Source organism: Helicoverpa armigera, chromosome 8 (genome assembly GCF_030705265.1).
Source record: "Helicoverpa armigera isolate CAAS_96S chromosome 8, ASM3070526v1, whole genome shotgun sequence".
In the NCBI taxonomy this organism is placed as follows: Eukaryota; Metazoa; Arthropoda; class Insecta; order Lepidoptera; family Noctuidae; genus Helicoverpa; species Helicoverpa armigera.
In genome coordinates this window covers 1,167,078-1,184,294 of record NC_087127.1, presented here as the reverse complement: position 1 = coordinate 1,184,294, position 17,217 = coordinate 1,167,078, and the positions used below count along the sequence as shown (strand labels likewise).

General features: G+C 36.9%; 1 protein-coding gene across 1 annotated transcript in view; it reads left to right on the top strand.

Annotated features, from left to right (window-relative positions):
* LOC110383547 (cell adhesion molecule Dscam1) overlaps positions 1-17,217 on the top strand; it is a 51,794-nt gene that overhangs the window by 15,734 nt on the left and 18,843 nt on the right. Inside the window, exon 3 of the mRNA XM_021344343.3 lies at positions 10,125-10,236. Within this exon, the coding sequence (XP_021200018.1) occupies positions 10,125-10,236 (112 nt within the window). The remainder of the gene's footprint in view (positions 1-10,124; positions 10,237-17,217) is intronic.

Here is a 17,217-nt window from a genome sequence, read left to right as displayed (position 1 = left end):
ATTTAAATTGCAAAATTCATTCATGCACGGCGTGGTATAATATTACATTAATAATATTTACGGTACGACTTTATTAATATCAATTTTCTTTATCAGAGTACATATCAAACATAAAGTATGAAACAAGTACGCGTTCCGGAACAAAGTTCCGATACAAAAAAGACCAGGTATTTATCGCTCCTTTCTCATTTAATACGGCCCGAGGCGTTCATAACTCGCAAGTTGTGCTAAGTTAGTCTCTTTAGTTCTTATTCAGTTATGCTAGCTGTTGCAAGTTTTTACTTGTTGTTCGAAGTTTCCCGCTGGCTCCTATAACTTAGGCTGGTTTAGTTTACAGTCAAGTTAGGTAATAAAGTGTTTACGATTGCTGTGCGCCTGGTCGTCGCGGTTGGTCGTGTTACCTGAAATCCTGAAGGAATTCATTATGGGTGTATAATGAATATCCGGGGACTGTTTATTAATGTCTCTGCATTAGTATGATGCGGAAAGCTTTGCTTATTTATTAGAGTCTTCATGTATAACTTTGCAACTAAGACGATTTTGCTGGTGTTTCTGACGATATGACAACAATATGTTTTCTAAGAAGACACAGTAAAGTAAGAGAAAATATTATGTAATTTCATAACAGTTTTCTCGATCACTATTCCCGCGCAGAAGTTCAAGAAGGCTAACTTCAGACGTTTACAGTTATTCTGAACTTAGATAACATCGTGATACCTTACTTTAGCAAACTAAGTTAAGCACCTTCACTTGCAGCCGTAACTTTCAACAATAGCTAAGACACCTCAGAGTTAGCTTCTTAGAAACTTTACTGCGTTTTGCAGGAATAATATTCCAAAGCCTGCATCTTCCCAAGTAATGTCTTTCCCGCCTATTCACATAATTCACACGAAATACCGGCTAGACGCCACGTTAACAGGAACTATAAAAATGCTTTGGACGTCCGTACCTTTAGGTAAAGCCGTAGTTGCATAGTTGCATTTTTGAATGCGAATTTGTGGGTTTATTGAAGAATACAATAGTGTTGATACTGCTTGTAGATGCATTTGCTTCTTGGTTAAAATGAAGGATTTAAAAAACAAGACAAAGACAGTTGAAGGCGTCAATGGATATTTCTTAAATATATCTTCAGCTGGTTTTATTGCTTTTTGTAGATTTAACTGTCTGATACTTAATATCTTCTACAACTACACACGTCATAACATCTTAATGAACTTTTTCTCGCTTTAAACTTGGCTGCAATAAAACCGCAGTTTTAAAAGTGGCCGTAAACTACTCCCTTCCAGACGTTGGTGTTACCACCCGTTTAACTTTTGTTTCACCGCGCTCCAAAATGTGGCACCTGCAAACCAGACTGGTATGATTTACTGCTATTTACCACGTTCCTAGAAAACACTAATAGTTTTTAAGGTCTTTGCAGCAAGATTTTCCGCGACGCGTTTTTGCAAAGTCTAGCTTGATGATATTTTAATATCTAAGCGGTTTGGTAGTTAGAGAGATCATGGCGTGCATATATTTTTGGCACAGAAAAACGTGGCTGTAATTGCTTTTTGAAGAGCATGTTAGGTGCTTGACTGAGATGGAAGCTAATCGTCGTTCTGGAATATACTGTTTTGATAATCAACTTCAAATGATAGGTGGAGGATAATTCACCGAAATTGTGTTTTGATAAAAAATGTTAATATTTGCATAGGTTTTATCTTCAAGTTTCAGATTTATATTTCACTTAATCCAATTAACATTGCCTTGACCCACGACCTTAATGAGACCGAGAGGACATTAGTATGTTTGCAAAAAAATTGTCTAGACCCGAGCACTGTAACTACCAGCAACATAAAAAAACATTGTCCCCACCCTAATCCGTAATTCACAGCTAGTGTGGTTCTGCCACACTGATATATTATGTATTTTGCAGGCGTCCACAAACAATGTGCCAAAGGTTTTATTCTTTTGTGCCAAATATAACAATCCTAAGGTACAAGGATCTTTGAAAGGAGTTGATAGAAAATACGAAGTTTTTTTCCCAATACCGAATTGTTTTCGGTTTTATTTGTGGGAGTAAATATTATCTTCCTATAGGTTATAAGGAAAGTTACAGCCAGATTTTCCAGAAGTACGTCTATGTTTATGACATTTATGTGTAGATAATCCCACATCAAGCCTTAAAGACACAGAAGGAACTTCTGAGATATCAAGATTTATTTTGAAAAACTGACTGAAATTTTCAAACTTGCGTTACATAACACCTTCAAAGAATTTCCAAGGCATATTCCTGTGTTGCCAATATTGAGCGGTTACGGCTTCTCTTCTCGCCTTAGCAAAACATATTACCGTCGGAATATCGTCGATATACCTAGGTAAGCTACTCCAGCTATGTGGCGTATAAAGTGGCTAGACTGTTCAAGCTTATCACAAGCATCGACATACCATGTATCGACAGCCGACCTTGTTCGTACAATGGTGTATTATTAGCTATAACTTGCAACGTAAAACACATGTGGCAAAACAAATAAATGGGAAAACTGTCAAGTACAGTATAGGTCATCATATGCCTAGCCTTATCCCAAATGTTGGGGTTGGCTTCCAGTTTAAGCAGATGCAGCTGAGTACCTGGCTTTTGAAAGGACAGACAGTCGCCTTTCTGACCACTTAAACCTGAGACTGGTGTCAGACTCTGACTTCCCTTAACTACTGCCAAAGATGTTCAAATAACAGCTGGGTCCTGCAGTTTATCGTGCCTTCCGAAACACGGTCACTGGTGTCCAAGATAATAAAAAAAAAGATATACATACATAGAAAGTACATACAGTATATATAATAAGTACATAAACCTTAAAAAAGTTGTATTGGTAATTGCCTGACCTGGAATCGAACCCACACTCATTCTTGAGAGGTTTGTTCTTTATCCACTAGGACTTAAAAGTGTAGCAAAAACAAGTAAATATAAAGACTGTCCAGTCAGAATAGGTCCGATGTCTTATTGATTTCAAGAAGTTAAGAGGCTGTAGCCGTGAATTCCAACCCCCTCGTCCGATGTCGTAAATACGCTAGTTTGTTTCTCTCTAGGGCTGTTTTCATGCCGAGTATACTGAAATGTATGTTCGAAGTTAGTGTCACCACTACCTCTATGTTTATGTTTTAATATAGACTGAAGAGTTGATTTTTTATGCTATAAAAATGCTGGAACTTGCTAATTTGGCTGCAACTCGGTATTTAGATCTACAGTTATTAATAACTAGCTGTTTTCCTGCGGTTTCATCCGCGTCCCGTGGGAACTACTACCCGTACTTGGATAAAATATATATGTTAAATCTGTTCAGTAGTTTCGGAGCCTTCAGAGTCTTTATTTCATTAGTATAGACAAAACTCCCTTATTTCCCATTGATTGAATTGGCATGAGGTCATTCCGCATAAACCCAGCACTTCGTCTTATCAAAAAGAAATTGACCTCGCTCATACTTTATGGTCATGTTCCGCTAGGCAACTGCTCCTGATAAATAAGCCATAAAGCCAGGTAATAAATGTTGGCAAATTGTAACACAATACTATTATTATTTGCTAACATTTATTCGCTCTAGTTTTGCGCGGCTTCCGACTTATACTGGGCAAGAGTGGAGTTGATCTCGGTGGAGAACAACACATGTTGGGCTGCGGGATTGTTCGAAAGAGTTACCGTGACACTGGTACATAAAGGGATTCAGAAGGAACATGATGAGTTTAGTCAGTGAGAGTCTGACACTCCCCCACGCTGCTAACCCAAAGAGGGAGGGGTCATTTGATGATATGACATCAAAAAAAAGTGCAATATATGTTATGTCTTGAACAATATTTGATATTCTGATTCTGATCTCAAAAGAAAATAAATAAGAGATTCCAGTTTAGAACTCTATACGATTTACAGGCCTTGCTTGCAGTGACTAGATTGCAAGGGATGCGCTAGTTCTCGTCCTTTATTATTCACTATGCGAAGCTTTTCCATGGAAAATGCTGACTGACCTACTAACCCATCGTTGTCTGAGTATTGATGCCATTTCTATAGTAGGTAAACCGCGCTTTTAAAGCTGTAAAGTAAAAACGTCATCTACTGTTTACCATGTAATAACATATCCACTGTATTTATAAATTCAGATTTCTGGGGTGAATTTACGTATATAATTTCAATAAAATATTGGCTTGTAAAGTTTCAAGGGGCGCAATTTACCAATACCAATACTTTGGTCCCATGTGACTAAGAGCTTTATTGCCATAATGTTGACAAAATTGCCAGCTACCTCATAACTCCCCGCACAATGAAGAAAAACAATTTTCATGAGTGCAATAAATAACAATTGATCGATCGTCGTCGAGGTCGACAAGAATATCCCCCTCCTCAATGACCCTTACGATGTCGCATGACCGCATATTGTAGAATTCACTGAATACACCCATTCTATTTCTGTACAAACTCATAACTGGGGAAATTTAATCAAACTCCGTCTAGACAGTAATAAGGATCTGGTTCAATTTCGGATGGTTTTAAGTTACGACAGTTATGACGGTTGAGACAATCCTTTATTATATATTTTTGGGCGAGTTTTGAGCAATTTGTCACAGCGAACTCTTTGTAAAGTTTTGAAAGAAGATTATTTATTTTTCTTATTGTTTTATTCGTGCCCAGTTTATTCATGGTAGGCGGGTTTATTTATAAACTTGAATAAAAGCTTTTCATAAGCCTGTCTATCGCAGCCCGTGTTATATAAAGACGTGTTCCGAGTATCACAAAACTTTTAGTCACGCTACGAGCAACTTCAAGCTGTCGCGGCCCCGCCAGCGATCTGGAAGTAACTTTAGATCTAGAATTGTCAATATCCTTTAGAGTTAAACTTAACCAATCAGCTGTAAGTGCCGCAATGTTATTTGGAAGGCAGGTCTCATCAAATAAACGACGGGTCAGATTCTCTGCATCCTGTGTTTAACCTTCTAAGTGGAGTACAGCACGTCGTCACATAACTCACGATAAATGCCGAGTATTACCCAGTATAGCCGAGACCCCACGCGTTTCCACGTGCGGAAAATTAATGTTTATTATAGCAACCCTTTTATGCAACGCTGTGACCTTCCTACCTTTGCTTCTTTTTAATCATTTTGATCTCCAACTGGCAAAATATGCATCTAGACACACGGCAGTGTGTCCGCCAAGTTCGAGCAAAAAAAGCGACACACCGGCCGTGGGCTATATTACACGAACCATTTCGGGCCAAATTCGACCCCCCTGTAACTCAAAATCTATTTTATTTACGCATATCAAATTTCTAGTATCTGTTGAGACCCCCTCACTTATCTAAAATACAAAATTTCATTGATATAACTATTGTAGGTCTTGAGATATTGACGTCAGAAAATCGCTATTTTTACTATACACTGATTCACTTATTCACTTATTCACTGACTCACTCATCAAAAACCTAGACCACTTCCAATGGTCGTATTGACTTGAAATTTGGCATGGAGGTAGGTCTTTATGTCAAGGTAAAGGGAAAAATCTGAAAATGGCCAAGTGTGAGTCGGTTTCAAAATAATGAAGGTGTTTTATACCCGGTGTAAATTTATACCCCTAAGGAACTAAAACGAACTAAATTTATCTATATTTATATAATATATCTTCGAAAAATCTTCGAATGGTACAAAGGTTTGTATTTAGTCAAAGTAAAGTAAAAATCTGAAAACGGCCAAGTGTGAATCACTTTCGAAAATAACGAATGTGTAACTTTGATCCACGAACATAATATATGATAACATGTCATGTCAGTCAGTTGGTAAATCTAGTCCATTTAATTAATTTAGTTCATTTCTTTGTAAGAAACATAGTGCATATTAAAAAATCTAAAAAATAGTATAAATGAGACATTTTTTTAACTAACTTCATCATAAGAAAAAAAAAATAAACAACCTTACAAAAATAAATGAAATCCCACCCAAAACAAAAATGTGAAAGACTGCCAAGTTCGATAATATGGGAATGCTTCGCCTATAAAAGAAGTGAGATCTGAATAAGTACCAAGTTCCATACACATACCTCAGTTAAAAATAGTTACTTTTTAATGATGATTACTTGGCAAGTTTTAATAGAAAATTAAATACTTGATTCATTGCGTTTAGTAGGTTTATAACAAGGTGTATGAAAACTTGCCAAGTAACATCATTAAAAAGTAACTATTTTTAACTGAGGTATGTGTATGGAACTTGGTACTTATTCAGATCTCACTTCTTTTATAGGCGAAGCATTCCCATATTATCGAACTTGGCAGTCTTTCACATTTTTGTTTTGGGTGGGATTTATATTTCATAATAAGGTCTGCCTACGGATATTGTTTTAATGCCTATTAATGGATATCGATGCGAAGCCATGCTATTAATAGTAATAACTGCGTAAGCCGAACAAGCCCCGTGATAGATGACCCTCAATTATTAACCCGTTGTATCATCACCAGTCGCAATTGTTTTGGCTTAACGTCCATTACTCGAACACTAAAGGTTGAAATTAATGATCCCAGATTTGGACGATAAACAATACTCTGGGGTGAAAATAATTTTGGATATAAAAAAAACGTTGACAAGTAAATAACAGTAATAAATCCAATACAAACAACATACTTAATGAGGTTTACAAACGAGAAGTGACGGCTAATGCTCAAACCCAGTGCACGGACTCTAATACAATTTTCACGGTTACTCGGAACGGGTTTACAGGACCGTTTTAGTTTAATTTAACGCAAGGAAAGCCTCTGTCGGGTCGCTACTTGCTAGTCAACCATAAATTACCCCGAAAGTCCCACATAAATAAAGTGCTGCAAAACAGGTGCTTTCAGGCTTAATTTATTCTGCAGTGTCCGTGTAGTGGCCAGCTCTTTTCGATATTGCCTTTATAATTCTATTTTCGATTTTGATCATTCTTCTTCGGTAGGTGCCTCGATGTTATACCACTCACCTTCCCGCGTCTCAAATCGATATTTCTGGCTCGAAAAACACTTAACATCCATACATAATACGAAGTGTTTTTGACAGGAAGACGGAACACTTCAGATAGATTGCCTGTCCTACGCAAATACCTGTTTGCTCCGTAAAAGCTATACCTAAGCGTGATAATATACCTTCCATGTTTATTTTATCAGATCGTCTAACGCTTCGGATGGAACGCTCAATTTGCGCCAATCAGATAATGGTGTTGCCTTTACATCGCCTTTACTGTGAGCTAATCGAATCTTTTAGGGTCATATGGCTCTTTTGAGCAGTATTTTTATAATATTTACCTTAAGCATTAGTGTTTTTAAGGCCAGTCCGGGCTTTGACCTTTCGAGTGTTTGATCTACGAGACTTCAAACATCTTGATAGCTCTTAAAGTGGACATGAAAGCTTAATTATTCTTCTGTGAATTTTAATGTGGGTCTTAAGAATATGGATTTTCGTCGGATAAGTTAGGTCTGCCTGTTATTTGGCCCGTTTCTCTCGGTGACCAACCTTTAAGCCCTAATACCGGCCGTTGTCAGATTAAAATTGGTTTCTGGCAGAAAAAGGCTGCTTGCGTAAGACTGAGAAAAAATACATTTAATAAAGCCAATATGTGCTTTCACATAAGTTATAAAAACTGTATTTGTGAGGTTGTTTATTGCGCATCATTCGATATAACGTTTTGTTTTATTACTGATGGCAATGATGTAATAGCTAATAACTCATCAACAGTGATGAATGAAGATATTGATAGCAGATTATCATTGAGTTATGTGTGTTTTATGTTCGTGCCTGATTTTCATGACCCTCAATGTTCAGAAGTATTCTTACTGGCGAATTTGAAGTAAATACTGAACACAAAGTGTACATACCTTAATATCTAAGCTTACCGAAACTCCGTGCAAACCATCCCTTACCCGACAATGATGCTATCAGAATGTTACACGCCCGCACACGTAACGTAAATTCTTGTCAAGTCCCCCGCGAGCTGTATACGTAGGTACACTTACATAAGTATTTCCGTGTACCAGTGCCATGTTCACTTGCATGGTATTTATATACAACTGTTGATACCTAGGCCAGCAGACGTGGGCCACTCCATATCGATCGCAGTTCAAGGCTCGAACCAAGGCCGTCCGATGCCTACATAATTCGATGCTCGGCCTAAACGGTGCCACTGAAATTGCCTTAGCAAATATTGGCATTTGGCAAAATTGAGTTACGACCATCACTCCGATGGCTTTCACGTGAATTTTTCACTTTGTATTTGAGAGCGCTTAGCATAACAATAATGGAGATGATGAATGGACTTTTGATTGCCCTATTCGAAGTGTGCTCTACAGTTCTTTGCGAAATGAGTGTCCATAACCACCAATTCTGTGATATTAACGAAAGCATCATCGACTCGAAAGCTGAAGTCTTTATTAATGATGCTATCAACAAAATGAATCATTAGGATTGTCTTAGATATTATGTCATTGCACCTGCTGGTGAATGTGATAAAGCTGTGGACACTAGATTTATTGGCACATCAGTTACGTCTCAGATCACTTAGGTCCACAGATCATGGCGTTACATAAATACAGTTAACCTGATTCTCTCATTGGTCCGTCTGAACTTAGCCGCAAATATTTATGTCTGGTGAAACTAAGTTACGGGTATTAATCATGTAATGGCTTTTGTCGTAAATTCTACTTTGTTCACTTACATCTTTATGTTCGGCTGTAAGTTTGGTTGTAAATGACAGCTCTTTTATGTAATCGATCAATTTAATGTGTCTATGACCCAGTGTCTTAACTGTCGGGTAACGTCTTTTTTATTTAAGTTAAGTAATCGCTATAAGATAAACTTTTTTGACACTGGTAGATTTGTTACGAATACCAATTTCATTCAGCAAGTTTTCTCACACAAGACACACTTTCAACCCCTAAGCGTGAAGAAAAATCCTCCATATTCGTAAACCTTTCATATCAAGACCTTACATAAAAACGTGACGTTACATGTAAACATTCACCCTCCACCCTCCAAAGTAATTCATATACTTTCCGTCTATGCCAATATGAGGAATTTAAAACTACGCTGGGCTTTTGAAAATCGGTGCAGCAAAATAGGTCAGTAGTCCAACGCCCAGTGGCACAGCCCACAGCACTAACCAATTTCCCTTAGTTGGTCCTTATCGTAAATACGTTATTGGATACCAGACCTACCCATCTTGCTGTATTGGAAGGTTGACAATTACATAGCACAAACCAGAGCAATTTTTTTTTATGTAAGCTGGAAAAATCAAAGTGTTTGTTGTCTGTCATCTTGTTCTTAAATCAGATTTAGCGAAGTTTATTTCAAAGTTTTTGGTTTACAATCCACAGTGAGTGTACTTAAAAAATTTTAGCAAAACAAAGTCTGTGATCTTGGCAAAAGAGCCTGAACAAACGAAATCACGTCTTCTGTCTTACTGTTTTGTAAACCACACCATGAATCAGATTTTGAAGCGGTTTTGGGGTGACCCACCGCACGCGATATTATAGAGGTCACAGGTTGATATCGAGACGAAACGAATAAATACACGACGAAATAACCCAAACACGCAATTAGGTTTTATGTATGAAGTTAATAAACCTAGTCTGGTTTTCAGACCTAATTTTTTGAGAGAAATACGGCACGATCTAGGTGCGATGAAAATGTTTTACGACGACGTATGTTGGCTCTGACATAATATTTATTTTATTACTTAAACATGTTATTTCATTTTACACGAAGACCTGATGAAACTAACTTATCTTTTAATTTCATTTATGGACTTACCTTTACCACGCGGCTCGTGCTGAAAACCTGCATTTGCTGATTGGCAAACGTCTAGTGAATTTGTTTGAATAGGTGAACCAAAAAACTATATTTTATTTACAGCTCCCAATCTTAATAACTTCTCTATACCTTGAGTGATATGTGATACACACCTATTGCTTAACTATTGTATCTAAATCATGGACAGTGAAGTATTTAACATTGTATTGGTCTGCTTATTGGATAGTTATGCCGTAAGGGATCAAACCACGAATTATCCTAAGTTGGACTATTGTTTTTGTAGAATGGATTCTACAAAAACAGTAGTATGAATTTGGTTTTCTGTATTGTTTCAGACCGACGGAAGTTTACTCCTTACAAACATAGGCGTAGATGATGCGGGCTTGTACGAGTGTTCAGTAGAAAACGAGACGGCGTACGTCGACAGAGTCAACATTACTGTGCGGAGTAAGTACCATTTTATCAAGAATATGAGTTACATACACCAAAACTAGAAAGTATTGAAACATCGAAGAGTTCCTTCAATAAGCCAGATGATATTAAAACACATGTCTTAGAAGGCGAAGTGAAAAGATTATATCAATGTGTCCAAAGTTACGGCGAATAAAATCCTAGGTCCTGATTATCTTAACGCTAACAGTGTACGGACCAAGCTTAAATTTTCATTAATCAGATTAGTTTTAATTAGCTCTACCCTCGCATGTAAAACCTAATTAACATAAACACGGGTTTGACCTTTCTTCAGCTAACATTACTGAAAATATAACACTTTAGTCTATAAGCCCTAATTTTTGTATTCAGAATAAAGTAGGTAGGAATGAATAATACATCGTTAGGGGAAGACGTGCCTGGACTTCCAATTGGTATATCTTACCGCTGTATTAAGTTCGCTTCCTTAGAAAGTGGTTCGTTCAGGCAAATTGTCTTTTTGAAAACAGTCGACTTCTTCGCTGAAGCTGTATTCATTGAAAATGATCTTGATTGAGTCATGCGGAATGGAATGGAACCTATTAATGAAACTGGCTTGCTGGCGCTACAAGGTGTGTGCAAGCTCGTAAAGTCAATTGGAGTTTGACGTCACTTAGTTCTGTTCTGTAGGATTTGAGAACAATGACCATCAAACAAGGCGTTCCGTGTTGGTTTGGGTCCAATATTTATATGGTAATACATCAAAAAATAAGATCATAACCAGCCAAAGAAGTATGGAAAGAAGTATCCTAAAAATCAAAAAGATACAAAAAATCCTCCATACCACCATAAGACAAAAAACTAAAGTTATCGACGCACTCAGTTACTCACAGAAGCTAAAATGGCGATGGGCTGGTCACATAGCCAGACTCAAAGATAATCGCTGGACCAAAACGACAACGTTATGGCTAGGACCATCGGGACAGCGGAAAAGAGGCAGACCTAATACGCGATGGGTAGACGACGTCACAAAAATAGCAGGCACACACTGGATGCGAGAAGCTGAAGACAGAGAAAAATGGTCATCTTTGGAGGAGGCCTTCACCCTCCGTTGAGAGGGGTTCTTGTACCCTTAAGTATATATAAATAAAAAATAAAAACTCAGAAGAACAAAGCACCTAATTAATTAATGCATGCAAACTGTTAACATGTTTATTTATTCACTTTTGTTCTATTCTTTTGATTGTAAATCTACGTATACATATTTAACCTAAAATTGTATTTAAAACAAGAAATAAAAGGTTTTTTATTTTATTTATTTATTACATCAAAAAATGCGATTTTGTAAATTATGAAATCTACCAATTTTGACAAGGATACATCAAATTACGATTCTCGCAAGAACACTACAAAATTAATATAATCAAACAATGGGGCCAGAGGCTAGAGAGTCTTAAACAGAAAGACTATACAATGGAATTTTCCTTGCGTAAGATATTCTAACATAGAACTCCTATCGCTGTGTCAGAATTTAGTTGAGTTTTAGAACAAAATGAAATTCTAACCCTCCTCGCTCTATGTAAAGTTTAAATAACGTCATGTTCGACGCGATCCTGCATCGCTAACGAAGTTTTAGCAACAGTTTGATATAATTGCCGCGGTATCTGATCCGCGCTCGGTTGTGTGATGCTCTAGTTTCGCTCCTGTCTTTTATTATTTCATGGAAGCTGTATTTTGGGTAACTTATCGCTTTGGACCAAATATTTTTATCTGTGGAACCACTTAAAAGTCACTATAGGATTTTGCACTTCTTCTGGGTCGATTTAGATTTAAAATAAACTGATCGAAAATCCTCAGATGTGAATATTTCTTACTTATCTAAACTTGGATTTGCTCAATAAATGGCAGACGATTTGATGTTATCAAGACAGATTTCATTGTGAAAACCTGTCGACCCAACTCAAACACCTTCGGGTCTTTGCGAACACTCATTTTTTGGGGACCTCAGACGTGTTACTCTGCACACTTTCATGTTTGTAAAGGACCAAACACAAATACTATTTAATTTGTTTGCGTAAAGACGAGAAAACCCGCTAGTTCAAGGTATAGCTTTGAATGTACTAGTTTAAGATTTAAATGCTGTGGCCCAATTCCAGACCTACTTACGCCAAACTGTGACCTTCGTTGCTGCGTTAATTACAGCATTTTCCACCGAGCTTACAAAAAAATCCATATCTACCGATCCTCGCCTCAATAGACCTTCAGAATACTCCTCAAAGACACACTCGGCTTTCAACTCATCGTCAAGTATCAATTTCAAGCTGAAGCTAGTGCTCAATAAGTAGCCACCTGTTACGGGATTATGCGATGTTTAAAGGTTTAAATACAGCAGCATATTAATGATCTCGGTTCAACCGGAGTGGCACTCGACGCGCTGTTTTATTCCGCAGAACGAAAATATGAGCAATAATACTTTTTATTTCAACTTTAGTTGAACTGGCTTTATTGCAGTTTGTTCGTATTTTGCTGTTATTTAAAGCGATGTTTTGGAGTAAAGTTTCATTTGCCTACATTTGTGTATTGGCTTTTAAAATTGTTGTTTGTACTGAAAGTAGGTTTGGCATGTTTGCAGTTTTGCCAATGAACATTTGCAGTTGCCTGTACATAGACATATTTCTATAAGTGCTATGTGTCTGTCCGTTGGTATATTTAGCAACAACCACCATTTCTCACAAAACTAAACAATTACTAGACGTTATAAAAATACCAGTAAATGGTTTAATTGAAATAAATGTTCTGACTTTGATGCACAATGATAATTTAGGATACCATATGTCTCTCAACTCGCTGAAGCTAGCTGGGAGTTATTGCACAGCTCAATCGATTTGCGAGATAGCATCTTTTCTATCTGTCTGATGTCATAAGTGCTCCAGATGATATCCAACTCGTTATTTTTAGAGTTGCAATCTCTTGATGTCTATATCTGATCTTAGAAGTGACTTTAGCCCACTTACTGGATTTTGTTTGAAGATATTTAAAATCAGAAAGCACCTCTGACCTTTAAGGGCGTATTTCAATAACCAAACTTATTTAGATTTACTTAGGCACTAGATATAGGAATTAGACTTTGCTTGAATGGGGCTAATGTCAATCAAAACCCTAATTTTAGAAAGCAAATGAAAAGATAGATAGGTCGTCGCATCCGTAGTTAGCTAGCTAAAGATTGGAAGGAAAGGTCATTGAGATACGGACAATTCTAGAAGTGCTAACAAGGATAATAACAGATATTTCTAGTGCTAATAAATAACATTATCTAGGCTATTGTTATCCTATACAATTAAATAACCACTAGACATAAACGGAGGCGCGTGACTCCCACATTGTAGTCGACACAATCAGCATTCAAGATGGCCATTTTCCTCGGATTAACATCCTCCTTTTAACCTTGTTGTTTGATGGCTTATCTAGGGTCGTCCTGGCTATAACTCTGGAACACTGGAACTCAGTGTCATATAAGAAAAGTATCAAGGCAACTAGACCGTTGAAGAGACAGTAGAGTGCTGATGTTGCCAAAAATATAGCTATTGGTGAGTTGATGGGTAAAAAGAATCAAACCGGTGAAAGAAATTCAAAAAAAGAAATCAGAAAAAAATCGGAGTTATGCGCGATCAAACAAAAAAATAATGCAAACATCCGAATTTAGAACCGTCTCCCTTTTGAGGCGTTCCCGTTAAACAAATGTAGAAAAGCAATCCAAGCAATCAGGTAAATAACAGGTGAAATTATTTGACTTTTATATGTACTTAATAATTCGATCAGAATCTCTTCAACAAATTAAATGCATTTCTACTCATCAAACAAACATCTTAATAAACAGACATACAAAAGACCAGTACACAATACAGCACGTGGAACGTTCCTTAGATTGAGTCGCACTCCCCCACACAGAGAGTTAAACTATGCATTGTGCCGGAGGAAATCTATTACACACAATGAGAGCAATACAAATCCACGAGACAAATAGCAATCTGATAAAATGAGGATGGTAGGGTGACGATGCTTTGTGATAATATTAAGGAATTTGTTATTTGTATAAGTAAAAACTTGAAGCCGCACGAATCGTTCGATGATAAGGTTAAGCTACGCTTGGCGCGGTCGGTACGTGGATGAGTAACCATGACGACTTCAGATAAGTAGTTGCTCTATGTAAAACACTGGAACTCAGATGTTTATTGTTAGACTGGAAGCCGACACCAACATAGTCAATCAAAGTCTTGGCAGATGATGATGGCAATTAAATTACTTGCAGGCTGGTAGCTCAGTTCCTCCATTTTATATCTACATAGATAAGACAGTTACCGTATATAAAACTTGAAGTAAACTAAAATTGGGAATGCAGTGATATGCTAGGACTGCATAGATTTGGTTTGAAAAGTTTTGATGGCCTCGGTCGAGCTAGCAGTTTTGTGTTCTTCATATTTTGCAAACAAAATTCGTTGCATGTTAGTTTGTTTCTCGAGAGTCTAGAATATTCCAGATACTACTGGTGTTAACTCAAAATATCCATGAATGAAGTAAAATGCTGTTATAGTTAGGTACCTTTCCGCCGCACCTGAGAATTTAAAAGGTAATATGCATTTATCAACGTTATAATGAAAACGGGGAAATTGTATGCGGGAATATCTGCTTGTGCCGTCTTTAACACCGGTTAGTTAATAAGGTGCTAGCGCCTTATTACGAGAAGGTAATTTTACCCTCTTTGTGAGAATACAGACCTATTTCATAATACCAAAATTAATAAATATGAAGATTTACTCTATACTTGGATATTAATATTATAAAGGGAAGTTTAGTAAACAACTGAAAAAAATCTTTCACTGTTGGTAATCTACAATATTCCCTAGTATCAGGTGATTTATAAGTATAGTTAAGCTCTCATTTAAATGTGGTTCATAAAAAAAAACACAACAAATTAAGTAAGCTTTTAAAAAGTCCAAGCCTGTGAAAAAATCGATACATATCTCATGGTCACTGCACATATTGATATAAGTATCGCGGTATTCAGGGAATTAATTATTAATTAATTATTTTCTACGTAATACGCGGCTGGAAATAATTAGATCCGATGTAATTTCGTATTCAATAGCGTCCTCCTTAAATATGGCATGCATAAGTAAGTATATCGGTCTCCTATATGATCGAATTATTCTCAATTCTGTATCGATACATGGATCCAATGACATCGAATGAATTGGAAAATTAACTTACAGCTCGTTTCAATAACCTACCTATACATGGTCTTGCGATTAAGAATTAGATTTTTCAAGATAAATTCAATTTAAAAAAAATACATTCAATCGCAAACCAACACGGTTATTGAAATAAGTCGATCATCTTTTAAAAGACGAGATACAAGCGGCTTATTTTCTTTATCCCTGTACAAATATAAAGAAGAAAACGCCAAAGAAAAGGTATTTAAGTAAGAGATTTATTTATTAGCGACCGGTCCAAGCTTGGCACGTGCAAAATTGACATTTTCATAGAAAAAAATATACTTACTATACGACTTATCCGGCGAAAACATCAAAGTAAAAAAGCAAAAGCCTTGTTTGTTACTCCCTTTCATGTCATAGTTTTACCACGTTACCTTGTTTCTGACATCAAACAAATAAGCTTGCCTCGATACCAGAAGCCAGAGTTTATATCAACAAGGAGTATGGTTTTCTATAAAAAATACCTACTAACTGTATTCCTGCGGTTTCACCCGCGTCACGGGGGAACTTCTTTCCCTACTGGGAGGTTACGCCCGCGGCTTGGCGTGGAGTTCGGTTATATCGCGTTTCCAAGAGAATTCTTCAAAAGTCCGGGATTAAAACTGCCCTATGTTCTTTCTCAAGGTCAACTCTATCTCTGTACCAAATTTTATTTAAAACAATTCAGTGGTTAACGGTGCTTACATAAAGAAACAGGTTGCCGGTACAGACAAACCTGTACGGGTCGGTACCCATCAGTGCAGGTATAATATTTCAATACAATCCTATTGACTCACTTATAAAGAAACAGGTTACCTGTTTACCTTTTTCTTTAGAATATTATACCTGCACTGATCGGTACCGACCCGTACAGGTTTGTCTGTACCGGCAACCTGTTTCTTTATGTAAGCACCAGACGTGAAAGCGTAACAGACAGACAGACAGGAGTTACTTTCGCATTTATAATATTAGTAGGGATGTTTCACGGGGATGGTGTAGCTTTCCAATACTGGAACAAATCGAAACAAATAAAAAAACATTTTTTATTTGTTTTTCACATTCAAACTACTGAACAGTTTGAATGTGAAAAACAAATAAATGTTTCTTCTTCATTATATTAGTATAAATAGTATATACAGCGGTAGGTGTAGTAAGTTGTAGGCAGCAAGCCTGGCCCGATTTTGTAAGGTAATGAAACCTAAACCTGCTTTCTTAATCTCTTTAAGTATTAGTGAAAACCTCACGAAAATCCGATCCGTTTTAGATGCCATCGCAAGTAGACGGACAGACGCAGTGGATGTCTTCGTTTAATTAATATATAGTGTGTATTATGTTATGTTTCCAAGACTTATCTTGTCACGACATCTTGCTTTACATATTCCGATTACTTCTACGTAGTTCAGTACTAGGAACTGTAGATCTTCACTCCTCAAGCAGGCTGTTATTATCTTTATTAGTACAGTTTTTATAATTGCGCATAAGCGGTTTAAAGAGCTACTTATAACTACTTATAAATTCTTAGCGAAGTCTAGATTGAATCTAAAAATATCTACCAAGTATGGGTGTAGTTTCTGCAGTCTGTTTCAAAAGGGAAACCTTTGCCCTTAAAAACTTGCAATTTGCTAAAATCACATCGATTATTGGGATTGAGTTTCCTCGTCTTTGATGTAAAAATGTAATGTTACTGGACTTAGGCTGATTGCGATAAGGCAGCCCATTGAATAAAGATCTTATCTCTCTTTTAAAATACCGATTTTTAGGGCGCGAG